The sequence below is a fragment of the Microtus oregoni genome, unplaced genomic scaffold (assembly GCF_018167655.1).
Source record: "Microtus oregoni isolate MIOR12 unplaced genomic scaffold, Mior012 000022F_ref0000154, whole genome shotgun sequence".
Taxonomy (NCBI): Eukaryota; Metazoa; Chordata; class Mammalia; order Rodentia; family Cricetidae; genus Microtus; species Microtus oregoni.
In genome coordinates, this window is record NW_024543081.1 from 15,160,961 (window position 1) to 15,185,935 (window position 24,975).

Consider the following 24,975-nt stretch of genomic DNA (forward strand, 5'->3'; position numbering starts at 1 on the left):
GTTTTCTAAAGTTTCTGCTTCTTAGCACCCCTTGGCAACAGAGGGGCAGCTACAAGAACCGGGTAACCAAGACGTGACTAACTCCTTAGGCCACTTCTATCAATTCTCAGATGAGTGCTTTCAGGGAATTTTCCATAGCAACTAGAAGCTGAAAAACCTGCCCGCCCAGCTTAGCAGTATCACTTCTGGGAGGCGTAAGGAGCCTGAAGTATATGTATCCATATATACAACATGCACGGAAATAGCACAGATGCACACATGCATACAGAATTCAGAGCTGAAGCTCACAGCCTGTTAAAATGTATCCACAGTCCGGCCATTTCTCCATGCTTTCACCCAGGCAGAGCCCACATCACCTCCTACCCTGGGCATCTGGAGAGCTTATCCAGTCCCATCAGATTTTGCTTCATGGCTGTTCAGAACTTCCTGATCACTCCAGTCTCTGAGAATAAAGATCAAAGGCCTGTATGCAGGGTGAGGTGCCCTTGACCCCTGCTGTTGTTCCCCTCAGTGCACCCCAGGCTCTGAACTTATTGGCTGCTCTCGGTACCTGGATCTCTCTCAGTGAAGTCCAGGCCTTGATTCCTTGCTTCCCTTGGATCCTTGTTTCCCTTGGATATGATACAGATAGTTCCTCTCTTCTGATGCAGTCCCGTCTAGTTTTGTCTCATGGCTGATTTTCAACTATCCTGCAGCAGCCTGACCTTGTTCACTGTTGGGTGGCCTTGCTCAGTGCCCAGTCATTGTTTGCTGAGTGACCAATGAGTAGGAAGCTGCCGAGAAGGGACCCGCTGATGGAGAACTGTCTTCCAGCCCCTCTGCCTCCATAGCAGATGTCAGTTCCTCCACTTTAAACCTGTTTTGCTCTGCCATGTTTTCTCCTCTTCCTCTTCTTTTTTTCAGACAGGGTCTTACTATGTAGCTGTGGCCTCACTATATAGACCAGACTATCTTCAGACTCACAGAGGTCTGCTTGCTTCTGCCCCCTGAGTACTGGGATTTGCCACCATGCCCAATCCTCTCCTCTTCTTCAAGGAACAACCAGATCACCTCCTTTGTGCTGAGTCTTAGGATCTCATCTGGGGACATGTTACATCGAACCATTTGACATTGGTTTTGTAGGTTATCACACACGAATATCAGCAATTTCATATGGCTTAATAGTTTTTAGTGTACCACAGTCTGGACCCAAGGCTCAGATACCAACAGCCATTTTTTCCCTGACAATCATTTTCTAGACATTACTAGGATCCCTAGGGCCCCAATGGGAAGTCCGATGGTGTGCTTGAGGGCCTTACTTAATCTCAATGATTTTATAATGCATAAGTGGTGGTATTCATTTTATTAGTGAGAAAACGGAGGTTCAAAGTGAAATATACTTGCCTAGGACCTGAACAAGTGGAGATTAGCAGAACTGTTGCCTGAATCCAGATCCCCAGAAGACATCCCATCTTCCCCTTACCCAGATCTCTCTCTCTCTGTTTTTTTTTTTTTTTGAGACAGGGTTTCTCTGTATAACAGCTCTGGCTGTTCTGGAACTTGCTCTGTAGACCAAATGGCCTCAAACTCACAGATCTGCTTGCCTCTGCCTCCCGAGTGCTGGGATTAAAGGCGTGCATCGCCATCTCACTGTGGTACAATCGATGAGCTCTGAATTATACTATTCATGCAGTCTGGTCTACAAAGCATGTTTCAGGACAGCCAGGGTTACAAAGAGAAACTCTGTCTCAAACAAAACAAAACAATAAAGCAAAACAAAAAGAGAAAAATAGTAGTTGAACGTTGGCATGAACAGAAAACTCTCCTTCTGGGATGGAGAAGTGGTGTGGAACAACCTCCTTTTTTGCTTTCTTGACAGAGCAGATGAAGCCCGAGGAGCCTCGTGGCAGTCAGATGCCCGTGATGCCCATCTAAGCCTGATCTGGGAAGACCTGCTACTGTCTCCTGCACATGATGTCAGGTGGGACAAGGCCTGCACTCATGGGAGCGCTGCTGGAGCCGACTTGCAGCTTCATAACTAGTCTTCCACTGAGGCAGAGAAAGATGAGCAGTTGAAGGCCTGCCACAGCACATAGCAGGTTTAAGGGCAGCCTGAGCTATGAGGCCTTTTCTCAAAAACAACCCAAACAACTGAAAAATAATCTAGATGGGAGGGGTGGACGGGGGAAGAGAAGGCTTTGGGCTCTTGGGTCAGTGACTGAGACTGCTCTGCTCCATGCTCCTCTGGCCTGCGATTTTGTCTGAGTTTAGTAGGGCGGTGGTAGCACACACCTTTAATCTCAGCACCCAGAAGGCAGAGGCAGGTGGATCTCTGTGAGTTCGAGGCCAGCCTGGTCTACAAAGCGAGTTCCAGGTCTGGGCTGTTGCACAGAGAAACCCTGTCTCAAAACCAAGGGTGAAAAAAGAGTCTGAGTTTATATGTTGGACATACTGCTGCTTTTCCACAGTGCTCATCTTTAGGTTTCTCCACCAGCTCATCAGCCCATTCCATACAGCCAGTCATTTCTATGTGATTTCTATTATTGATTGGTTGAGACAGGATCTAATGCCTGGAACGAGAACTCACTATGTAGATTAACTAGGCTGGCCTCAAACTCAGATTCGTTGCCTCTGCTGGGATTAAAGGTGTGCCACCATGCTTGATGTTTCTGCTTTTCTTAACTGTTCTCTCTGGTCTTTGTAGGAAACCACATGCCTTCTGCCAGTGGCCCTTTCTCTGCCCTGACTCCAAGCATATGGCCCCAGGAGATCCTGGCAAAGTACGCACAGGTATAGCAGTTAACATAGCCAGGCACCAGCCTGCCAAGCTCTCTCCCATGCTCTTCATGAAGAGATTTACTTTCGCAAGTATTCTGGGGATAGATGACCCACTCCACATTCACACAGGGTCACAGGCTCACTACTAGAGGTGATATTTTAGTTTCTTGGGCCTATATAGCACCCAGTCATTAGCTAGGAGAAAGATTATTATGGAGACACAGGAGAATTCAATAATGTGGTGACCCTTTGTACCAGATGGCAAGAGAAGGCATCATAGAAGGGTACCCATTATCAGGGTGGGTTTTAGCAGTCAGCCATACGGGTGGCATCTTTTGGAACCGCTTCACACTGCTTCCTAATCCTGGTTCTAGAAGGAAGAGTCTGCAGAGCAACCAGAGTTCTGCTATGATGAGTTTGGTTTCCGCTTGGACAAGGAAGGTGAGATGCTGCCCCTTCTGTGTGATCTTGCTGATGTCCTCGGGAGAATTCTGGCCCTGTGTTTTCCATTCTACTGCGTGTGACCTCTGAGGTTTAAGGCTATCATTTAAGGAGTTAAGGACAGAGTATATCTAAGGGTGATGTAAGTTTATGGGAACTTTTTTTAAAGATAAATCTTATTAATTTTTACATAATATAGTAGTTATGTATGTTGTAGAAAAATTGGACCATGCAGAAAGGGAAGAAGATTAAAGCAAAATGAAGCCTGGGCATGGTGATACACATCTTTAATCCCAGTACTCAGGAGGCAGAGGCAGGCAGATCTCTCTGAGTTTGAGGCTAGCCTGGTCTACAAAGCGAGTTATGGGACAGCCAGTGCTGCAGAGAAACCCTGTGTGTTGTGGCAGGGTTTGGTCTTTCAAGACAGGGTTTCTCTATGTAGCCCTGGCTGTCCTGGAATTCACTTTGTAGACCAGACTGGTCTTGAATTCAGAGATTGCCTGCCTCTGCCTCCTGAGTGCTGGAATTAAAGGCGTGTGCTACCACCACCTAGCAGGAGAGGTAGGATTTATTTATTTATTTATTTATTTTGGTTTTCGAGACAGGGTTTTTCTGTAGCTTTGGAGCCTGACCAGGCTGGCCTCGAACTCACAGAGATCTGCCTGCCTCTGTCTCCGAGTGCTGGGATTAAAGGTGTGCTCCGCCACTGCCCAGCCCACTCCTCCCTTTTAATGTACCACTTGTGGTTGAGGTTTTTTAGTACTAATGTAAGAGCTTGATTTAGGGTGACTGCCAAGGAGATTCTGCAGGCAGACTCACCACACAGACTGTTTGCTGGCCACAGACTTCGTCCTCTTGTGTGCAAGGGGTTCATGAAGCTGTGGTAGCTGTGCTTTCTTCCCGTTGATGTTCCCAAAGATGGTCTTGGCCACATGGAGTTCCCATTCTGGTGAGGAGACAGGCCGTAGTCAAACCGAAATAGAGTATGCTGGGGGCAAGAAGACCTATGAAGAGCATGTCATGGCTCGCAAAGAGGGAAGTGAAATATTTACATACAAGGCAGTTAAGTAGGGCTTTCAGAAAGGAAGACTTTGAATAGAGACTAGAAGGGGAGGGAGGGAGGAAGGGAGTGTAACTGCGGATGGGCAGTGACAGGTGCACAGGTCCCAAGGAGGGAATGGGTTTGGTGGAGAAGAATGAAGTGGAGGAATAAGAAGAAAGGGGTAAGAGGTGAGGACAGAGCAGCAGGTGATGGAGCCCGAAAGCCTTTAGTCTTGAGCCTGAGCAGTGACATGATCCTAGAAGGTCTATGTGACTGCTCTGGAGGCCAGTGAGATGCGCCAGTCGCCAGGGGTTTGGTAAGACACAAGGAAACGCAGAGCTGGTGAGATGGCTCAGTGGGTGGAGGTGATTGCCACCAAGCCTGGTGAGCTGGTTTTGATCCTTGGGGCCCATGTGGTAGAAGGTGAGAACTGACTCCCAGAAGTTGTCCCAGACCTCTGCACCTGCCCTGTCACACACCTGTGCTCACACATATACACGCACAAAGCCCATTGTGTTTGCAGTGGATTGAATTTGGTGTTTAGGGTACAAGGAGCCTCCCAAGCCTCTGGAGGATGGAGACCTGGCTTCTGGGTCTGGGGCTGCTTTGAGGAGAAGGTCTGCTTGGGCCCCCTTACCACTAAGAAGGCTGTGTGGCGAGAGCTCTTGGGAGGCTGTGGGCAGCAGTAAACCCCATCCAGACAGACCAGACTAATGTGGGGAGTGGGGAGTAAGGAACACGTTTCCCTTCCCCTCTCTTCTCTCTTGGTGGAAGGTTCAGAGCCTGGATGCAGCCAGATGGCAGGTGCACCCCTGGTGGAGGATCCCCCACACAGGCTACGGTGGCAGGCCCACCTGGAGTTTACCCACAACCATGATGTGGGGGATCTCACGTGGGACAAGATCGCAGTCTCCCTCCCCCGCTCTGAGAAACTCCGCTCCCTAGTGCTGGCTGGCATCCCGCATGGCATGAGGCCGCAGGTGAGGTGGCCACAAAGACAAGGACCCCACAGAGTTCAGAGTGCTCCGGCCTGTCACAAAAGAAACTTCTATGTGGCTTCTCCCTCCAGTTATGGATGCGACTGTCTGGGGCACTACAGAAGAAGAAGAACTCTGAGTTGTCCTACCGTGAGATTGTAAAGAACAGCTCCAATGATGAGACCATTGCTGCCAAACAGGTAACACGGAACAGCCAGCTAAGCTGATCAGGAGGAGCTGCTTGGCAGAGCCCATGTGCCCTGGCAGGAGGGAGGCGTCACCTCTGGGACTGCCCCTTGTTGGTCTCCTTGGCAGGGTGGGCAGCCCTTTTACTCATGAATGGGGCCTGGAGTAAACTTGCTCCTTTCCAGGCCCTTCAGTGCTGCAGGGAAAGTTATGGAAGGTGTGAGGAAGGATGTGGAGGAGATGGCTCCATGTTAGGAAGAGCGGGAAATTTTAAATACAGATCTGGGTCAGGCAGAGGTTCCCAGATGGCTGGTGTGGGCTCAGGTCCACACCTGATGGGATCTAGTCCTGGAGAAGGGAGGGTTAGCCTTTGCCTGGACCTAAAGGAATCCCCATTGATGGGACAGAAGCCCACCCACCTATAGCTTCTCTCCCTTACTGGGTGGGTAGCAGTCTACAGTTGCATCAAACAAGGTCTTGTGGTGTGGTGTGGGGATCTGACAGATTGAAAAGGACCTGCTCCGCACCATGCCCAGCAACGCCTGCTTTGCCAATGTGAACAGCATCGGGGTGCCCCGCCTGCGCAGAGTCCTCCGAGCACTGGCCTGGCTTTATCCCGAGATTGGCTACTGCCAGGGCACAGGCATGGTAAGCAGCCCGGGAGGCAACCAGGGTCTTTTTCAGGCCTCTTGTAGGCCATGTTCTCCCTTGAGGTGCTGTATGGATGGGAGGTGGGGATTGATCTGGGAGTCCCCAAGGAGGGCCGTGGGAACATGTCTTTTCCTAGGGGCCCTCTCAGTCAGCCTGAAAAAGTGTGCCTTCAGGAGGGTCCCCAAGAGCCTTTCCTAAGTAGCCATTCTAGAAAGACCTACATGAATACTTGGGTAGAAGCCCCGTGTCCTCCTCTGGCTAGGTGGCCGCCTGCCTCCTGCTGTTCCTGGAGGAGGAGGATGCCTTCTGGATGATGTGTGCCATTGTTGAGGACCTGCTGCCTGCTTCCTACTTCAGCACCACCCTGCTGGGTGTCCAGACTGACCAGCGGGTCCTGCGCCACCTGATCGTTCAGTACCTGCCTCGCTTGGACAAACTGCTGCAGGAGCATGACATTGGTGAGTCCTGGCTGCCTCCCTCCCCCAGGGTCTGGGGACCCCAAGATGGTAGTACCAACTCTGAGCTGAGAGGGCTGGTGGCTGGGCTGCCGGCAGAGACTCACCGTTTATTCTGATCCCTTCCTTTCCCTTCTGCTGCTCTTTCGGAGCTGGCTGACTCTTGCCCAGGCTGTTCCCTGTGGACCACAGCCTGGTCCCAGCTCCCGTGGCTTTGGTTGTCTGTTGGCAGAGCTCTCCCTGATCACACTGCACTGGTTCCTCACGGCCTTCGCCAGCGTGGTGCACATCAGACTGCTGCTGCGCATCTGGGACCTGTTCTTCTACGAGGGCTCCCTGGTGTTGTTCCAGACTACGCTGGGCATGCTGCGCCTTAAGGTGTTTACAGAGTCTCCTCCCCACCGTCAGGGCCTCCTAGCTTCCAGACTGAGAAAGGAGAGCGTGGACCAAGTACAGCAGTTCTGGTACCCTCCTCTGGGGAGACCCCATGCTAGTCCAGCCTTCATCATAGTGTTGCCCGAGAGAAGCCCTAAGTGTGGGTGTGCTCGGGGATCTTCCTGGGCCTGCCGAGCCTTCCTGGGGATCTGAGGAGGGCACCAGTGCCATGCTCCCTAACTCTCCCACTCCCCAGGAGGAAGAGCTGATACAGTCAGAGAACTCAGCCTCCATCTTCAACACACTGTCGGACATCCCTGCACAGATGGAAGACGCGGAGCTGCTGCTGGGGGAGGCCATGCGGCTGGCTGGCTCCCTCACTGATGTGGCTGTGGAGACCCAGCGCCGCAAGCATCTGGCCTACCTCATTGCAGACCAAGGCCAGACCCTGGGGACTAGTGCCACCACCAACCTCTCTCAGGTGGGCTGAGTAGGGAGGCTCTGTCTTGGCCATATCATGGAGTTCCCAAGGGAGCCCAGAGGGCCCTTACCTGCTGAGCTACTCTCCATCCCACCCAGCTCTGCAGTGGCCCCGTTAGACAATCAGACGGCCACTAGGGGGTGACCTAGGCTTCCTTAGTAACAGGCATTCCTGGACATTGTGCCTAGCCTGAACTGAAGATATGGTTTGATCTCAGTGTCCACTTCAGGCCATTAGAAATGCCCAGACACGAGTGAGACACTAGCTAGTGTCTGCCTTTCTGAGTGGCTGCTTTGGCCACTGCTGACAGCTTTCTTCTCCACAGGTTGTACGCCGCAGGACTCAGAGGAGGAAGTCTGGCATCACCTCCCTGCTCTTCGGTGAGCACCAGGGCGGGTTTGTACAGGCTCTTCTAGAGGCTGGGCAGGACTGGTGACTGAGCCCATGTGCCTCCTAGGGGAGGATGACCTGGAGGCTCTCAAAGCCAAGAATATCAAGCAGACAGAGCTGGTAGCTGACCTCCGTGAAGCCATTTTGCGTGTGGCACGCCACTTCCAGTGCACAGACCCCAAGAACTGCAGTGTGGTGAGTGGCAGGTTCCCCAGACTCAACTTGAGGCTCCCCTTCCCCAGCCCATTCTTGGTACTGAGGCTCCTCCTCCATGGTGGGCCTTTCATTTCTGGCAGGAGCTGACCCCAGACTACAGCATGGAGAGCCACCAGCGGGACCATGAGAACTACGTGGCGTGCTTACGCAGCCACCGGCGCCGGGCCAAGGCCCTGCTGGACTTCGAGCGGCATGATGATGATGAGTTAGGCTTCCGAAAAAATGACATCATCACGGTGTGTGGGGGCCTGGCACGCATGCTTCCTGCTGCCTGCTCCCCACCTTCCCTGCTGAGAGCTGATGCTGCTGAGCATGTTTGGTCTCAGCCTGGTGGGTGCTGAGGCCATCGGGTGGTTTGTGCAGGCCCTGAGCCCAGTCCTGTTTTCTCCTGCAGATCATCTCTCAGAAGGATGAACACTGCTGGGTGGGCGAGCTGAACGGGCTGAGAGGTGAGGGCTTCTGTCTGCTGCAGGGCTGGCGGGGGAGATGAGTCCTTCCTCTTCCATGGCCTGCCCAGCCTCAGACCTCTGGCCTCTGAGGGAGCTGGGCTTTCTTTCCTTTGGTCTTCTTGGCATGCCTGGCCTACTTGAAGGTTCTGAATGGTCCGGGGAGCCCTTTTCTTGGACCTTGGGGAGAAGGTTTGCCATGGCCGCTGCAGCTCTTCACATGACTGCTTCCCCCGACAGGCTGGTTTCCAGCTAAGTTTGTCGAGGTCCTGGATGAACGGAGTAAAGAGGTAAGAGTGTGGAACTGCTCCTTGTAGCTCGTGGTGTGGGAGCATCCTCCTACTGGGTCCATGTCCCAAGTGAGCCCTGGCTTGTGGCAGCTGCCGGGAGTACAGGAGAGGGTGGCTGCAGGTGTCAGGCTAGGGCTTCTCCAACGTTCTCTCCATCAGTACTCCATTGCGGGGGATGACTCTGTGACAGAAGGAGTCACAGACCTCGTGCGAGGGACCCTCTGCCCAGCCCTCAAGGCCCTATTTGAACATGGACTGAAGAAGCCGTCCTTGCTTGGAGGAGCCTGCCACCCATGGCTGTTTATCGAGGAGGTAATTACTGTTGGCACCTGGGCCTGGTGCTCACCTCAGTCCTTCCCTGGGTTCCTGGAGGAGGTGGAAGGAGCTTGCCAGGGTGGTGGTGGTGGTGGTGGCGTGTGTTCACCATCACTGCCCTCACTCACACTGTGTCTTGTCACCACAGGCAGCGGGCCGGGAGGTCGAGAGAGACTTTGATTCAGTGTACTCCCGCCTGGTGCTCTGTAAGACATACAGGTACATACATAGTGCCTGTGCCACCTGCCAGTGCCCAGCATGGCAGCCAGTGATGGCACTCTTGTTCTTACAGGTTGGATGAAGATGGCAAAGTCCTGACCCCTGAAGAGTTGCTGTACCGGGTAAGTTAGGACACTTGTTAGGATTCTTGAGACCTCTCTGGCCAGCCACTGGGCACTCGAGTGACATTGTGCCCTTCTCAGGCTGTGCAGTCTGTGAACGTGACCCATGATGCGGCACACGCCCAGATGGACGTCAAGCTCCGCTCACTTATCTGTGTGGGGCTCAAGTAAGTGTAGGGAAGGAGAGGCCTTACAAGAGTACCCCACAGGGCAGAGCCAGGGTGTGGGGGAGGTCCTCAGGAATTCTGAACCCATTGGAGGCCTCACTTTCCTGAGGGTGCAGGGTGGGGTCCTCTGGCCCCCAGCCCCATCCTCTTTTTGCCTTGTTCCTAGTGAACAGGTGCTACACCTGTGGCTGGAGGTCCTCTGTTCCAGCCTGCCCACTGTGGAGAAGTGGTACCAGCCCTGGTCCTTCCTGCGCAGCCCCGGCTGGGTCCAGATCAAGTGTGAGCTCCGGTGGGTGAGTGGGCAGCTCTGAAGGGCCTGGAACTTGGTGGGATTGGAGACTGTTGGGTGGGCAGAATAGCCCAGAATGACCAGAGACTGTCCCTTGGTCCCTAGTGTCCTCTGCTGCTTTGCCTTCAGCCTCTCCCAGGACTGGGAGCTTCCTGCTAAGAGAGAGGTGTGTATGGCTTGGTTGGTCTTTTGTGCCTTTGCTGGGAGGGCTGAGGTGCAGTCTGGGCTGAGGTGACCTGTGTGGTTCCAGGGTGGTCCCTGCGCATGACTGGGGCTGTTCTGTGCACAGGAGGAGAAGCAGCCACTGAAGGAGGGTGTTCAGGACATGCTCGTGAAGCACCACCTTTTCAGCTGGGACATAGATGGATGACACTCCTAGCTGCTCTGTGGCTCCCAGCCCTGGCCAGCCTCAGGCCTCCTTCCCCCAAGGAAGGAGGTTCAGGGAAGGAAACACCCCCGAGCCTGCCCAGGACCCACGATAGTGTCTAGGCCTCCCCACCCCATGCTCACATAGTTGGCTGGTGGCCAGGTCAGTGTCTCTTCCTAACACGTTTCTGGGGAGTGTCCTTCCAAGGTCCTGAAGGAGTGGAGAGCCACCTCCACGCAGGCCTCTGCTCAGGAAGGGCGTAGGCTAATGGTAGATAAAGGCCTCTTGACCTCTTTAAATGTAAATAAAACTCATTTTGTGAGACTGCGCCTCCTATCTTTGTTTAGCTAGGCCTGGGTACTATCACGGTGACCCCATCAAAAACCACTTGAAATGGTCTGAAACTAGGGCCACAGTGACCTGTAGGTGCCGTCATGGAATAGGCCCAGGATCCCAGTCACGCCTTTCAGCCCTGATGGATCAAGTACAACAGCCTGGCAAGTCAGTGTTTTTGTTTTATTTTAAAAAGTTCACACAGCTTTCCCACCTTTGTCCCAGCACTGTCCCTACTCCGTACTGGATCAGGACAGAACAGGGCTGGTGTTGGGCAGAAGGTACCTCTTAGTCCCCAGCAGGTGTAGCCAGGACCCGCGGGACCCACCCACCCTTACCCCATCCCAAGGCCAGGGTGGCTGCAGTGGGGAGATGGGACGGAATGTGGGTGAGTGGAGAACTGAGAACCAGGAAGCACCTCGGCCCTTGTGGCACTATGGGGCCAGGAAGCAGGGCAGGGTGGCGTGTAGGCGATGGTAGGTGTCTGTCTACATGTCAAATATGTGTGGGATAGGCCTAGGCAGCTGCATGCCAGGTTGGGTACTGGGCCATGTGGCACACAGCTCCTCATGGTGACCCTGTATCCCCAAGCAGCTCTCCAGGCCTTTGCATGTGAAAGCAGGTGGAGGTAGCCACACCCATCTCCCCCCACCCCTAAAAATATATGTATATATGCAAGTTGATATATAATATCGAGGTATATACACCTATACAGATTTTTGCCACCAACCACTAAATGGTTACACTATATACCAAGACTAAAATGGCAGAGTGCCACCTCTTGGGACACAGGGTCCTGGGACTGGCTGATAGGGAATGGGCAAGTAGAGGCCTGGCTAGTTTCCTCCTTAAAGGGAGAGGAAGGCAAGTTGGCTCCAGGCCCACCTGGGCCAAACTTCAGCCAGATGTGCACCTCTGACCTCAGAAAAGGAGGTCGAATTGAACTGGGTTTGGCCAGCCTCTGAAAACCTCAGCAAGGGCCCAGAGTTGTTTCTTGAGAGCTTTTATCCCCGGCCCTGGGCCCTGGGCGAGGTGTAGGGTCTCTACTGCAGCCTCCAGGGACTGTGATTGTCAAGGCTCACAGTCACAGGGAGCACACACTGGTTATGGTCCTGTGGCTCCCCAACTTCAGACCCTTCCCTAGCCTATGTCTGCAGTCAGAGGGCTACAAGCAGGAATCCCAGTGGAGCTGCAAGTCGTGGCCATCCAGGAAGTCCGTGGAGAAGAGGCTGGGGGCTGCAGTACTGAGGGGAGCCAGGCTGAGCACAGGGCCACCAGATGACAGCTCCAGCCAGTCCATGCTGTCCAGGTGGCCATCAGCCAGGTCCAGGCCCATACCACTGCTGGGCTCAGAAGCAAAGTGCAATTCAGAGGTGTCCATGGGTGATGGGGGGTGGTCCAGGATGGCAGAGCTGCTCAGCATCTGGCTATGGAGGTCATCAATGAGGGAGAGGGGCTCTGGTCCTTCGTGCCCACTAGTCAGCAGGGGCAGCCCCGTACTGCTTTCCAGGAAGTCCTCCAAGCGCCCCGGGAGAGTGGGGGAGCCAGGTGGAGGAGCAGCCTGAGGGAGTTCATTCGAAGGCGAGGGCTGTGGTGTCAGCAGGGACCCACAGGCTGCTGCTGGGGGTGGCTTCTCCTTGCCTTGTAGGGATGGTTGCTCCTTGAAATATGCTGAAATCTCTGCCAACAGAGATAGTGGATTGGGTCAGAAACCAAGTTTGAATATGCACGAAAAATGATGGGACAATCTTTACCATAAACCAGAGAAGAATCTACTGGCTACAGACTTAAATATAGGAGAGAAAACCATAGAACTTCTAACTTGTGGGAGCTGAGGATAAATGGAAAAATGCCTGCCTGGTATGCATGAGGTTCTTCTGGGTTCAAACCACACATGCATGCACCAAAAAGCTAAAATAATGAAAAGACATGTCACCAAATGAGAGGAAGTATCTGCAGTTCACAGATTGACCAGGGAGTGCATACAATTTGTAAAACTCAACTTCACTTTTAAAAATGGGCAAAGGATAGGTATTTTCTCCAAAGATCACATGTCTGTAACAGTTCATGGCATCACTGGTCATTAGGGAAATGAAATGCCCTGCCCTGAGGAAATACTATCTCATACACGACAGTCTGGCTACTCTCAGGTCAGAAAATAGGTGTTGGTGGTCAGAAGTGGAGCAGATGAGCTCATGCATGAGGTTCCCAGCACCAGAAGTGTTGGTGAGGAAGTGGGGTCATTGGAACCAAGTGTGCATGACAAGGGAAGGTTAAATAGCTCACAGCAGCTTTGAAAGCAGTATGAGTTGGTTCCTCAAAAAAAAACCAGTATGACCTAGCCATCTCACTTGTACCTAAAAGCAGCAGCCACATACATTTCAAGTGTGCAGTGATGGACAAGTGGATGAGCCCTGAGGACATGGTAAGTAAAATAAACCCCTCACAGACAGACCAGACCACAGGAGTCCATATGCGGGGGAGTGAGGTAGACGGTGACGGCTGTGCAACACCAGTGTACTTAATGCAACTGGACTGTCGAGTTTTGTTGTATGTGACACAATAAAACTCTCCAGGTCTCTGTCCCAGGTCAACTGTGCCTGTGTTCAGTTTCCCAGATGCCACCACCTGACTCTTTCTGGCATCAGGTGTCCTTTGGGGATGGGAACAGGCCGCACGCTGGCTGCCATTCCTCTACCATCCCTAAATACCAGATTTCAGTGGTTCCAACTCCTCCATTAATCACCTCTGTCCTGATGGGGTTTGTGGTGGGCACAGTGGCCACTGTGGCTCAGGCCTGGGGCTCTCCTGAACTCCAGTCCAGCCACCTGCACTGATACAAAGGCTCTGTGGCAGACTCAGCACTAAATGTTCTCCTTAAGCCTGGAAACTCCTGAGTATCAAGCACCGAATAATTAGTTGTATGTGACACAATCAAACTTCCCCTGGCTGCAGCTCTCCAGCTCACTGCAGGGTCTCCGTGCTGGTGTTCCTGCACAGCCACAATCACTACAACAGGGAGGGCCTTGTGTCAGTCGACTCTGCCACCTGGGGCCAGCCATGACCTCATGTTCTTCTGCCCTCTTCTCTCATTCCACAGCCCCAAGCTGGTACCTTCCTAGGGTTTGCCCTGGAACCCTGAATTCCTGGATCTTTCCTGTCCCTTGTTCACAATGCTACTGTCAGGTATTTGGACAACTCTCCCCACACTGTAGACTGAGTTCTACAAGGATAAATGTAGGCCACGTTCACCTAACTGCAGGGATGTCATAGGCCTGCGGCTCTGAAACGAACTGCCACCCTGTAACTAGAGGTGAGGAAGGCAGCTGGGGACGGGGTTTTTACCTCCACTCTGAATAAGAATATCAAACAGATCGTCCATCTGCTGACTGGAAGAGCCATTTTCCTGCAGGAAAGAAACAGAAAAGAACATGAATATCCAGATACCATCTCAGCTCAGATTGGGCAGCCTTGCACTGAGTGTTCCCCATGCTTGTCATGGACCTGCTTCTTAAGCCCATCCCCAACCCATGTGGGTCTGAGGCATTGCCCAAGGTTGGGCCTGCTGCCTTAAAGCATATTGTCCATGTGTACATGCATGCCATAATGTGTGGAGGTCAGTTCTCCCCTTCTACCATGTGGTTCCTGAGGCTCAAATCTACTGTCAGGAAAGTGCCTTTATTTGCTGAGACATCTTGCCAGCACCCCAGCTCCCAGCATCCTCACCTGCTGCTTAGGCTGCTGAGTCACAGTCTCCTCATACCCAGGCGGCTCCTTCTTCAGCAGAGATGTGGGGGCTGCAAATGAGGGCTGAGGCGGGTGCTCCAGGTCCATCTGGGCAGGTGGGTCAGGGGCTGGAGAACCAGGCTGAGACAGAGGCTAAATGGGAAAATCAGTTGTTGGTGGGAGTAGAGGCTGAAACATGCCAGGGTGGGGAAGGGCCGCCCTCACTGCCCACAGGTCGTTAGCTAATGAGCTTTTGGGAGCGTTCATGGAAGCCACCAGGGAAGAAGAAATACAGGATGGGTAAGCACGATGCTGTGAGGGTGACAGGGACACCTGGCCCCAAGAAGGCCACTCTAGGGAGCAGGATCCCGAGTCTGAGGCTGCAGCTTATATTGTCAGGGTTCACTCTCCACCCTCCCATAAGCCACCCAGCCCCTGCCCTTCAGCTACCTGCCGGGGGCTCCCAGTGGGCAGGCCAGGGTCATCTGCACTCTTATTGGTCACTGTGAGGATGAGGTGAGTCCCTGTAGAGTCAGTGACCAGAGTAGGAGGGGTGACCCTTTTGAGGAAGCTGGTACCCTGTGGGCCCAAGAGCAGCTGGGGGGCAGGGGCCAGATCTGGCTCAGGCGGCCCGGCTTCCTGCTTCACCACCACAGGTACGGGCCCTGGGGCTGGGGCTTGAGTGTCTCCATGACTGGTAGTGGGAGCCACCAGGCCAGGGCCAAAGGCACAAGCAGAACCCTGAGGCTGGCTGCTGAGCTGGCAACTGGAGAAGCTACTTTCTCGCTTCACAGGGCTGCTGGCTGGGGCCGGCTGCTGTGCCCGCTTCTGCTGCTCCAGCTGTAGCCGCAGCAGCTCAACCAGCTGCTGCTTCTGCTGGAGCATTCGGGTCAGCTCCTCAATTTGCTTGTCCTTCTCCTGCAGCATCTGGTCCTTGTCCAGTCCCTCCACCTCAGTCCGTGCACCAGGGCTCAGGCAGCAGGACGCAGCACGGGCACCCTCCTCCTTCACCAGGATCTGCAGTGGGGAGGCCTGCAGGGTGAGCTGTGTCAGCGGCGATGTCACCATTTCACCAAAGGCATCCCCCGGTGTGGAATTCTCATCACCCGTGCTGAGCAGTGACCGCTCTGAGGGGGTGGGAGACACAGGGGGCGTGGAGCCCGTGCTGCCAAACTTCACCATGCCATTGCTGGTTACTGTGGCCACCACCATCTCAGCTGGTGCTAGGCCTGCTGTTACAAGAGCTGGCGCTGTGCTCAGCCGGGCCGCAGGGAAGGCGACCACTACCTCACCAGCCTTGGACAGGAGAGAGGTGGTGGCAGGGGCCTTGGGGGCTCCTGGAGCTGGGCTGACTTGGTCTTGGTAGGCACGCAGGCGCTCAATCAGCTCTGTCTTGGTGCCAGAGACGGGCAGTGACCGCAACTTCAACTCCTGCTTCAGCTCTGCTACCTGCAGGGGTTGAGAGCTTAGCAGCGTGGGAAAGGTAGAGGCTAACAGTATGTGAGTCTGTCCTTCATCTGGGTCCCACTGGCCATTCCAGATGAGACCCTGCAAGGCCCTCCCTTAGAGCAGACTTCTCCAGCCCCACGTGGTGCCTGCAGCTCAGTAACTTCCCTGGTGCCCTGGATGAGGAAAGCTCATGGAATACAAGAACCTTGAGCTCATAAAAATCCTAAGCAGAAAGAGAGGAAAGAGAGGACCTGAGTCCAGCTGGAGCCCATCAGCCCAAATTTTGCAGGGATCCAGGTCATGACACAGGAGGACACGTGTTCAATAGAAAACTTGGCCTATCCCATCTTCTGCTCAGGGGCAGCGAAAACAGGCTGGGCCAGGCTGAGCCCCTGGACTGACTGACAGCAGAGGTGGGTGAAACTGTCTACCCTACCTGCTGCCTGCTCCCCTCCCAGAGGGAACAACCCCCTGCTGCTACTCACATCCACCACACAATAATGGAGAACACAAGATTTCCTCCGCCCCAGCCCCACACACATACACAAAGGCTGCTACTGCTATGACCACAGGTCAGAGAGGCCTTAAAGCAGGCTCTAAGGTGCCCTCTCATGGCAGATTGGATCTGGAGCCTGCTCTGCCTTCCATCCGTGGTCATGGGGCATCACTGTTTCTGCCTGAAATCTTCCCCTAGTCTTTTTTTTGTTTGTTTGTTTGTTTTGGTTTTGGTTTTTCCAGACAGGGTTTCTCTGTGGCTTTGGAGCCTGTCCTGGAACTAGCTCTGTAGACCAGGCTGGTCTCGAACTCCCAGAGATCTGCCTGCCTCTGCCTCCCGAGTGCTGGGATTAAAGGCGTGCGCCACCACCACCCGGCCCCCTAGTCTTCATGGGAGAGGCCTAGTCTTCCAGTGAGAAGGGATCAGCTCCCTACCTTCATGTCATCCAGGTTGGCTGGCAGGGCTCCTGGTTTGCCAGCCAGTGCAGTGCTGTTCTGCCGTGCCAGCCCACTGGGCCCTGGGGTGCCTGAGCTGGAACTGCTGCTGGTGGAAAGGCTGCGTGATGGGGTGGGGGCACTGCTTCCTGGAGTCTCGCCTGCTGGCCTGAGGCAGGACAGAAATAAACAGCTTCAGTACCCCCTAGTTTCTGCAGGCAGTGGCCATCTGCAGAACCTCAGGGACCGTGTTCCTACTTGGGAGGGGCAGGCAGGATGGCCTGGTAGTTGTAGTGCTGCTGCTGTTGCTGCTGCTGCTGGTTGAGGATTTGCAGCTGCAGGAAGAGCTGCTGCTGCTGCAGGATCTTGGCGTAGGAGGAGTCCATGGTGGGCGCCCCCTTGTCCGGCTTTTGGTCCGGGGGGATGTACTGGTGGTACTTGAGCTTCTTCACCTTTGGCTTCAGCTCCTTGGCCTTCTTGCTGCGCTGTGACTTCTCGCTGGCAGACTTCGGTTGGCTTTGCTGAGGGGACACAAGACAGTGTCTTCAGGGGCCACCCCAAGGAGAAACAGCCTAGCCCCATGCCCAGCATCTTCTGAGGAGGCACCCACCCCTACTTTGTGAGACCGTCTCTGTCCTAAAAGACATGGCAGGCTGGAGAAAAGACCAACCAGATGGATCTGCCCAAGTGTCACCATGACCCTGAGCAACATAAAAACTGAGCTCAGCAGCACGGCCATGCTCCAGAGCCCCACCTAGGAAGGAAGTGTCAGTGTCAGAAGACACTTGCCCAAGGCTGCACAGTGACCTTGTTCTTGATACAGCCCAGGATGCCACAATCTTCTGTTTGTGCCCCATAGGCTCCTGGCTGGCATAACTTTAGGGCCTGGATGATCAGAGTGTTCAGGTCAACCCAAAAAGGTCAGGGGGGCGATAACAAAATTCCTGCCCTTTAGGCAGGTTGAGATAGACGAAGGCAAGTTATCAGTGTCCCAGAGAGGACACTGGGAGCAGATAAAGGTGACATGGGTAGAAGATGATGCAGAGATCAGATGGACTGATCACGTGGCACTGGTGATCACAGGAAGGTCTGGCAGAGGCGGCCACACGGACATGCGGCAGCGAGGAGCTGGGCTCCTGGGGACCAGGAAGATGTCTGGTCGTGACACTATGTCTGATGAGACCACAGGGACAGCAGAACATTGAGTGGATGGCCATGGGCACCCAGACTGCAAAGGGAAGAGGTGGCCAAGGATAGCCTCACCCTAAGCGGGGAGTCCGGGAAAAGATAAAGAAGGAAAGCCATGACCTGGGAGAGGACGGTGCTTAATTTACTGCTGGCACCAGGAGTCAAACCACAAGCCAGTCAAGAGCAAGCACAGGCCAGCGTGTGGTCAGAAAAGGCCATGTGCCATGAAGAGAGGTAGAGAAGCTGGGGACCTCTGGGACTACTGCAGATGAACATGAGGCCCCTAGCCAATTGAGCACTCAGTAAATACCAGAAGAGAAGAATCTGGACAGTTCCTGGGCTGCGAGCCATCAGTACCTCCCACACTCAGGCTAATGGAGAAGGCTGTGGGTAGCCAGGAGTTGCTATGTTGGTATACGGTGTGTATGAGGAGGGGGCCAAGAGAAAGAGAGAGGGAGCAGAAAGGGCAGATGAAACTACTGGGACGTTGTAGGTGGCTCTAACATTGACCTCTGTGCACACAAGGCCAGCAAGCCAAACCATGGGCTTCCTGTAACCTCTACTCCCTAAGGGACGTCAGGGGAGGCTAAAAACAGGGAGGCTACAGGGCCAGTGGCATGATCCCCAGCACGCCCTGCTGAGGTCAGTCACCTGTGGCACAGACTCCCGCTGCTTCAGGAGGCAGAAGATGGAGCCCTCAGGCACAAATGACTGGCTCACTGTGCTTGCCATGGGCTGAACGTGGTGAAATGTTAGAGCTGAATTCTCCACTATGAGGTATGATGAGGATGGTGGCTTAATTTGTACGTAGAGGGGGCCTCAGAGTGACTACGAATACATAAGGTCATCATAGGATGGAGCCCCGCTACCATGGATTAGTGTTAAGCCAAGAAAAAAAAAAAACCTTTAAAGAAAAAAAAAATACAGCTGGGCAGTGGTAGCACGCACCTTTAATCCCAGCACTCGGAAGGTAGAGGCAGGTAAATCTCTGTGAGTTTGAGGCCAGCCTGGTCTACAGAGCAAGTTCTAGGACAGCCAGGGCTACACAGAGAAACCCTGTCTCAAAAAAAACAAAAACGAAAAAAAAAAAATCAAATGTTAACTGTGTGCACAAACATCACAGTGTGCATGTGAAGAGCAGAAGAGAGCCTGTGCGAGTCTGTACTTTCCTCCCGCCATGTGAGTGGGCCGGGGGATCACACTCAGGATGTGAGGCTAGTGGCAAGCGCCTTTACCCTGGCCCAAGCCTCTTTATGTCCAGGCTAAGATGGTGTCAGTGGGCTACAACAGTAAGTCGGTGTTACCATGGCAGCACAGAGATCAGAAGAAATTCCCACATCACTGTAGGCTGGGTCCTTGGCCCTGGAAGATGTGCACACACACATCCCTGGCAGTTCTCACAACTAGAATGACATCGCAGCAGGACTTCAAAACACAGGGACGGGAGGACCACTACTGGCAGAAGTACCTTAATGAGTGTGGGGGCAGGCTTGGCGGTCGGGACGGTGGTTCCATTGGTGAGGCTGGGGGGCAGCAGAGGTGGAGGCAGAGGAGGCTGCTCTGTCAGGAAAAGCGTCTCTCCAGGATCCGGACCCACTGGGAGCTGAGAAAGAACCTGAGAGGGAGGTGAGAAATGAGGACCCTGGCACGCCCAAATGGAGTGTACTTAACCTGCCCTTCCATCCTTGTGGCCAGAGGACAAAGGGGTAAGTGGCAACCAGGGGGATGATACAAAGTACAAAACCAGGCTGGTAGGGAGAGAACGAGAGGGCGGTCAGAGGTGGCCGCACATCACTGAACTGAGTGCACGTGGACCAGCAGGCAGCAAGGCATAGAGCCAGCAGAGCGGCTGGGCCGGGGACTCCAGTCCAGCCTCTCTGCTCAGGCTGCTAGACTTAGGGTCCACTGCTGACCCCCACACATCTAACCCTCAGGCACAGTAGGAACTGCCCATCTTGCCCAGGACAGAGGCCTGGCTCTGGGCAGCCTCAGCAAAGGTGAACTCACCTGAGTGGGTGATGTGGAGGTGGCACTGGGTAGTGGCTCGTTGACTCGGGGCTCCAGGGGTGATGGCACTGAGCCCTGGGACTCATGGCTGGCAGGCTGCTCAGGGGATAAGGCGTCACTGCTGTCCTCGTCAAAGGAGGAGCTGTCTGCGACCTTCGGGTAATTCACCTGGCCCACTGAAACACAACGCAGTGCCGTGTGAGATTCCTGCAGCCAGGTACAGGGACCCAGCTGGGTCCGAGAGGCACAGTAAAGAGAACCCAGTGACCGGCCTGCCTTGGTACAGAGCTCAGATGCAATCAGCGTTCCAAAACAGGCTTGCCAGAAGCTGCCTAGGTTACTAACGGCTGAAGGAAAGCCCGGATTTTTGGCCTTGTATTTTGTTCTCTCCAATGCTCACGGTCCATTCAGTGAAAGGCATGGACCTGCTGCTCAGAGGTCACAGTGAAAAGTGAGCACAGCTCCTCCTTAGGGCGCCAAAAAGGCCACAACAGTCTAAGGTTCTGAGGCTACAGAGGGAGGCTCCCTGGAAAGGCACACCCACCTCACTGATACCCCAGCTCAGAGGAAGTGCGACCCCCTTCAAAGGCCTGTGAACTGAAGACCTGGTGCCTGGGCAGCAAAGGTGCCAGGACAGTCTGCTGACATCTTGTCCCTGATTGGCCCTGAGCCATATCCTGACAGAGCTTACTGACACAGGGCAGAAGCAGGGACAAGAGCCCCAGTGTGGGAATCGCAGTAGCAGTGAAGGGGCGGAAACGAAGGCTAGGAGGATGTGTCAAGAGGCATGTCACAACCACTGCCTCTACAGCCAGTGGAAGAGGTGGGGACCCAGATGAAAAAGAGGAAGAAGCCCACAACCTCTTCCTCTCCAGCCATAACCTGAGGCTTTCTACACCCAAGGGACTGAGGAGGAACACCTAAGTTTCTCTCTCACCAGTGGACTGTGCTGATGGGTTAGGAAGGCAGGGCTTGCCCTTCTATCCCTCACCTGTCCCTGCACTTCATGCCAATCCTACAAACATTCTTCTTACTCCCAGCAAAGGACCAATTCAGAGACAGCAGCCAGATGGAGCTAAGGACGTAACAATGATGATCCAGGCAAGAGAGACTATAGCTCACACTGATCTGGGCCCATCCTGAAGAAAGCCACTAGCCATGCGGAAAGGACGGAGACCATGTCCTACACCCAGCCTGCCCACTGGGAGGTGGTGGCTGGGGACGCTGGAGCTGAACAGATACTCTTCTGAAAGGGCAGGCTGAGGACAGACACCCAGGTCTGAGGGAGGGAGTGGCCTAAAGAGACAGTGGACATGTGCGTGCAATGGGCATGAGTGTGTGGGTGAACACTAACCAGGCTCTCAACAGCCCCTCCACTGCTGTCTGAGATAAACATGGACCTGGGTTCCACTTCCTCCCAAGGGCCTTCCCTGAATGCCTCCTCACATCTGGTGAATTCCATGTGTCTAGTCTCAAGCCTCCTCACCAATAATGGCTTCCTTCAAGCTGGACTCCACAGGCAAGATGTTCTTCTCCACCAGCTCCATGGGGCCAGGCCTCTGTGCGATCTTTTCATTGAGGTCGTCGGCCAGCCTGGCTCTCTTCAGCTTCAGCTGCTTCGCCTGGAGAGAAGGCTCAGCCGAGGTCTCTACCGTGGAGAGAAGGGGGCTCAGAAAGATGGAAGGACGGTCCTGGTCTTGCCCCGGGACCTCCAGGGCAGTGGAAGCAGACACAGCAGAGTGAAATGCATGTCCAGGCAGAGGAGGGTAAGCTGGCCTCCAGTGTCACAGGACGAGGGCCAGGCCAGATAAGGGACAGTTCCTGCTCCACTTAGGCCTGGGCCACCGAGGCAAACTGTTCTTTGTTTGGGCTCTCGGTGACTTCAGTTGCAAAATGTGGGGTTCTGCCTTGAGAAGGTCTTTTCCAGGCTCCCACTGACACCAAACAGCAAACAACGAGTGGGAAAGTGTGCGCCACTCTCTAGAACCCAAGCCTTTCCTTTGCTAAAATTACAGAAAGTAGGTGTGGCTGGGCCAGCTGCCGTGTATCTAGATGAGTGTGCCTGCCATCACAGGAGCTCAGGTAAAAGCCAGTGAGTGCGTGAGAGAGCAAATGAATCCAAAAACGAAGGGCACCTTTTAGAAGCGAGATGGGCTCTGTCCCATCAGTGGATGGTGGACCCAAGAGAGGGCTCAGGTCAACCTGGGCGAATGAGTCCATGCTTCTCACACTCCCAAAACCAGTGGCAGCCATGTAACTGTGTCTGAGTGTGAAGCCAACAGCAGAAAGCGGGAAGGCACAAGAGCGGAATGAAAATGGGGTCAGGCGGGGAAGAACCTCCAACCTCACACACCTTCCAGAATGTGCATTCTGACCAGTTCTGATCTCTCCGGCCGGGAACGGATCTTCCGTTTCAGATAGTCCTCGGTCTATGGAAAAACACCAATAAACTTATGCATGAACAGGACCACAAAACATGCTATTCACTTTAGCAGCGTGGTGACTCAGGGTCCTGAGGTCCGCAAGGGGAGGTGTGAGTCTATACACGGCCTCCAGGTGCATCTGTGCAGTCCCTTCTCAAGCCTCTATGTGGTTAAAACTGTTCTCTCATTTTTCCAGACAGGGTTTCTCTGTGTAGCCCTGGCTATCCTCGAACTTGCTCTGTAGACCAGGCTGGCCTCAAACTCACAGAAATCTGCCTGCCTCTGCCCCCTGAGTGCTGGGATTAAAGGCGTGTGCCACCACCACTGGCTAAAACTTATTACTTATACTACACAAGTAATTAAAATTAGAAAACAAGCTGGGCAGTGGAGGCCAGCCTGGTCTATAAGAACTAGTTCCAGGACAGAGAAACCCTGCCTCGAAAAAAAAAAAACAAACAAAAATTAAAAAACAAGAAACAGTAACCAGCTTCAACAGAACTGTTCATGTTCATGTTTTGCCCCTGTTATTCTTTCATGTAGTTTGATTCTGCAGAGCTGTAATCATTCTGGATGTAATTTAATGTCCTGTTTCAAAAACCTTGCATTGCGTGATCTCAAGAACATTTTCAATTCAGTCTGAATGACTGGAAATGCAATACTAATTTTGATACATGGTGTCAGAGCTCTAGTTCCTTAAAGTCCCATGTCCTCATTTCTGCATTTATTAGGCACTGCAGAACTAAACCATTCCCTCAACAACCACTGAGCCCCTGCTGCTTGAGGCTAATGATACCGCGTGTGACTGCAGAGCCCACACAGGTTACCTTTGCAACAACATCATTCAGATTTCAAGTCACGAGAGAGGACAGGAGGGCAGGCTAGGTTAGCGTTAGAAAAGAGGTCACTGTAGAGGTCCGTCTGGTCCTCACGCTACTGGCTGCCGTGGGCTTTGGGCGCATCAGCCCATCTGCAGCAAGCAGAACCGGGTGCTGCACAGCTCTCACAGACGGCAGCCCTAGCAGTGGCCAGGGGGAATATAGCACTGGAAAGTCTGGAGGAACTCAGGCAGTGCTGGGAGCACCCACCAGAGAAGTCACATCTGTTCAAATACATCTCTTGTCTCTTGGGTACTGAGTCATAATAGCCTTAGTAACAAACAGTAAATCTATGAAGGATGCCCACTGGCTAGGGCCTGGTTACCTAGAAGTTACTAAGGAGGGACAACCAGAAAACCAGTCTGCTTCTGGTGCAGAAGGTAAAGAAAGGGCTTTGTGGCTGATGTCACTGAAGGCGTTCCTGGGGCTGAACACAAGCAGCTGACGGGGAAAGAACCAGTCACAACAGTGGGCCATGTCTGAGCGCTCCTCTGAAACCTGAGGCTGCTGCAGCAACCAGGAATGGGCCTCCATGAGATGCTGTTGGCTTGGGGGTTACAGACATAGGGAGCAGTGATGTGACCAGCATCCCATAAGGCATCCCTTGGGAACACGAGCTGACAGACAGTGCTGCCTCTTACTCAGATGCAAAGTAGTTTCCAAAGCTCTGAACTGGTATAATCGAGTGAAGCAAGTTATGCTGTGACCATGCCGATGTCCTCAGTTTCCATATTTAATTAAGACAGTTTAGTGTGGGCTTAAATATTAAACCTCTTATTGTAATTTTGAAGTCATTTGGGAACAGATGTGCAACACATGCACCTGTTATGTGAATATATTTACCATGTGTTAGTAATAAAATTATATATCTATATCTATATATATAGATATAGATAGATAGATAGAACTTCAGTTTGATCCCCAGGACCACCTACACAGAGAAAGGGAGAGAGCCAGCTCCTGCAAACTGTTTTCTGACCTCCACACATGTGCCCGCACACGTGCACACACATACACACACACGAAACATAATAAAAGTCTGGGCTCCAGCTTTATCACTTTCTAGCTGGACGGATCAGTTAGCTTCTGCTGCACCTAAACGAGGGTGGTAGCATCTAACTCCTGAGGGCTCCCGTGTGAACAAAGAAGACACACATACAACCTCACACACAGCGGCATTCTATAGGACAGTACTGTCTAACCAGGTCCCACTGTTCTCTGCGCCTATCTGCCATTTCTTCTTGCTGGGCCTTCTCTGGCTCCCATCAAATGGAAGTAAGTACAGTTTGTTACTGCTTCTCAGTACCCATGACCTCATTCTTCCTACTTGCTAACAGTTGATCATGATTTTCTAAAGAGAAAAAACGAGTCTCAGGAGCAAGTATATTAGTTTCTACGAATCGGTGTGAGGTTCAGCAAGTCAAGGCCGGCAGCCCTCCAGGGGGAGCAGGAGGGAAACATGACACCAGGCACAGGACATTCCACAGGGGCCAGAGGGAACTGAAAGGGGAGAAGGATGCAGCCAAGGAGCTACCACAGGAGGTGTGCCCCACGGCTGCTGTCAAAGGGTATTATGTGGATGTTGCCTGCTTTGGGCAGATGGAGATGGAGGCTCACACGGCTGTGGGCAGTCTGCACATGGGTGATACTGGGCAGATCATCTACATGAAGCTCAGTGGACTTAATGGAGGGACATGAGCGGTCTTCAAGGCCAGGTTAGGGGAGCTCCGATGACCTTCACAAGGCACTAAAGTCTACCTGGGAAGGTGGCTGGGGAGGATGAAACAGGAAAGGCCTGAGATTTCTAGCACTCAGAGCTATAAGGTGAGGGCTGCCCCCAAAGCTGTGCTAGATGCAG

General features: G+C 53.3%; 2 protein-coding genes across 10 annotated transcripts in view; one reads left to right on the forward strand and one right to left on the reverse strand.

Annotated features, from left to right (window-relative positions):
- Positions 1–10,508, forward strand: part of Sgsm3 (small G protein signaling modulator 3) — a 32,811-nt gene extending 22,303 nt beyond the window's left edge. For 2 of the 8 annotated variants that reach the window (XM_041671692.1, XM_041671696.1), the window contains exons 2-22: positions 1,859–1,960; positions 2,684–2,769; positions 3,132–3,198; positions 5,012–5,220; positions 5,310–5,417; positions 5,908–6,051; positions 6,317–6,512; positions 6,742–6,887; positions 7,141–7,365; positions 7,691–7,745; positions 7,823–7,950; positions 8,052–8,207; positions 8,366–8,420; positions 8,658–8,707; positions 8,867–9,019; positions 9,171–9,241; positions 9,315–9,363; positions 9,445–9,530; positions 9,697–9,819; positions 9,925–9,985; positions 10,109–10,508. In XM_041671692.1, the coding sequence (XP_041527626.1) occupies positions 1,951–1,960; positions 2,684–2,769; positions 3,132–3,198; positions 5,012–5,220; positions 5,310–5,417; positions 5,908–6,051; positions 6,317–6,512; positions 6,742–6,887; positions 7,141–7,365; positions 7,691–7,745; positions 7,823–7,950; positions 8,052–8,207; positions 8,366–8,420; positions 8,658–8,707; positions 8,867–9,019; positions 9,171–9,241; positions 9,315–9,363; positions 9,445–9,530; positions 9,697–9,819; positions 9,925–9,985; positions 10,109–10,189 (2,259 nt within the window). In that variant the 5' untranslated portion in view covers positions 1,859–1,950 and the 3' untranslated portion in view covers positions 10,190–10,508. Of the gene's footprint in view, positions 1–1,858; positions 1,961–2,683; positions 2,770–3,131; positions 3,199–5,011; positions 5,221–5,309; positions 5,418–5,907; positions 6,052–6,316; positions 6,513–6,741; positions 6,888–7,140; positions 7,366–7,690; positions 7,746–7,822; positions 7,951–8,051; positions 8,208–8,365; positions 8,421–8,657; positions 8,708–8,866; positions 9,020–9,170; positions 9,242–9,314; positions 9,364–9,444; positions 9,531–9,696; positions 9,824–9,924; positions 9,986–10,108 lie in introns of all 8 variants that reach the window. The other 6 variants (XM_041671693.1, XM_041671694.1, XM_041671700.1 and 3 more) reach the window with 5 other exon arrangements.
- Positions 10,509–10,688: 180 nt separating this feature from the next.
- Positions 10,689–24,975, reverse strand: part of Mrtfa (myocardin related transcription factor A) — a 96,334-nt gene continuing 82,047 nt past the window's right edge. Inside the window, exons 4-14 of one of the 2 annotated variants that reach the window (XM_041671691.1) lie at positions 22,173–22,248; positions 21,306–21,467; positions 19,820–19,995; positions 19,281–19,427; positions 16,883–17,145; positions 16,625–16,793; positions 15,533–15,694; positions 14,696–15,277; positions 14,246–14,398; positions 13,865–13,925; positions 10,689–12,199 (exon numbers count right to left, since the gene is read on the reverse strand). In XM_041671691.1, coding sequence (XP_041527625.1) covers positions 11,685–12,199; positions 13,865–13,925; positions 14,246–14,398; positions 14,696–15,277; positions 15,533–15,694; positions 16,625–16,793; positions 16,883–17,145; positions 19,281–19,427; positions 19,820–19,995; positions 21,306–21,467; positions 22,173–22,248 — 2,466 coding nt within the window. In that variant the 3' untranslated portion in view covers positions 10,689–11,684. Of the gene's footprint in view, positions 12,200–13,864; positions 13,926–14,245; positions 14,399–14,695; positions 15,695–16,624; positions 16,794–16,882; positions 17,146–19,280; positions 19,428–19,819; positions 19,996–21,305; positions 21,468–22,172; positions 22,249–24,975 lie in introns of both variants that reach the window. The other variant, XM_041671690.1, reaches the window with a different exon arrangement.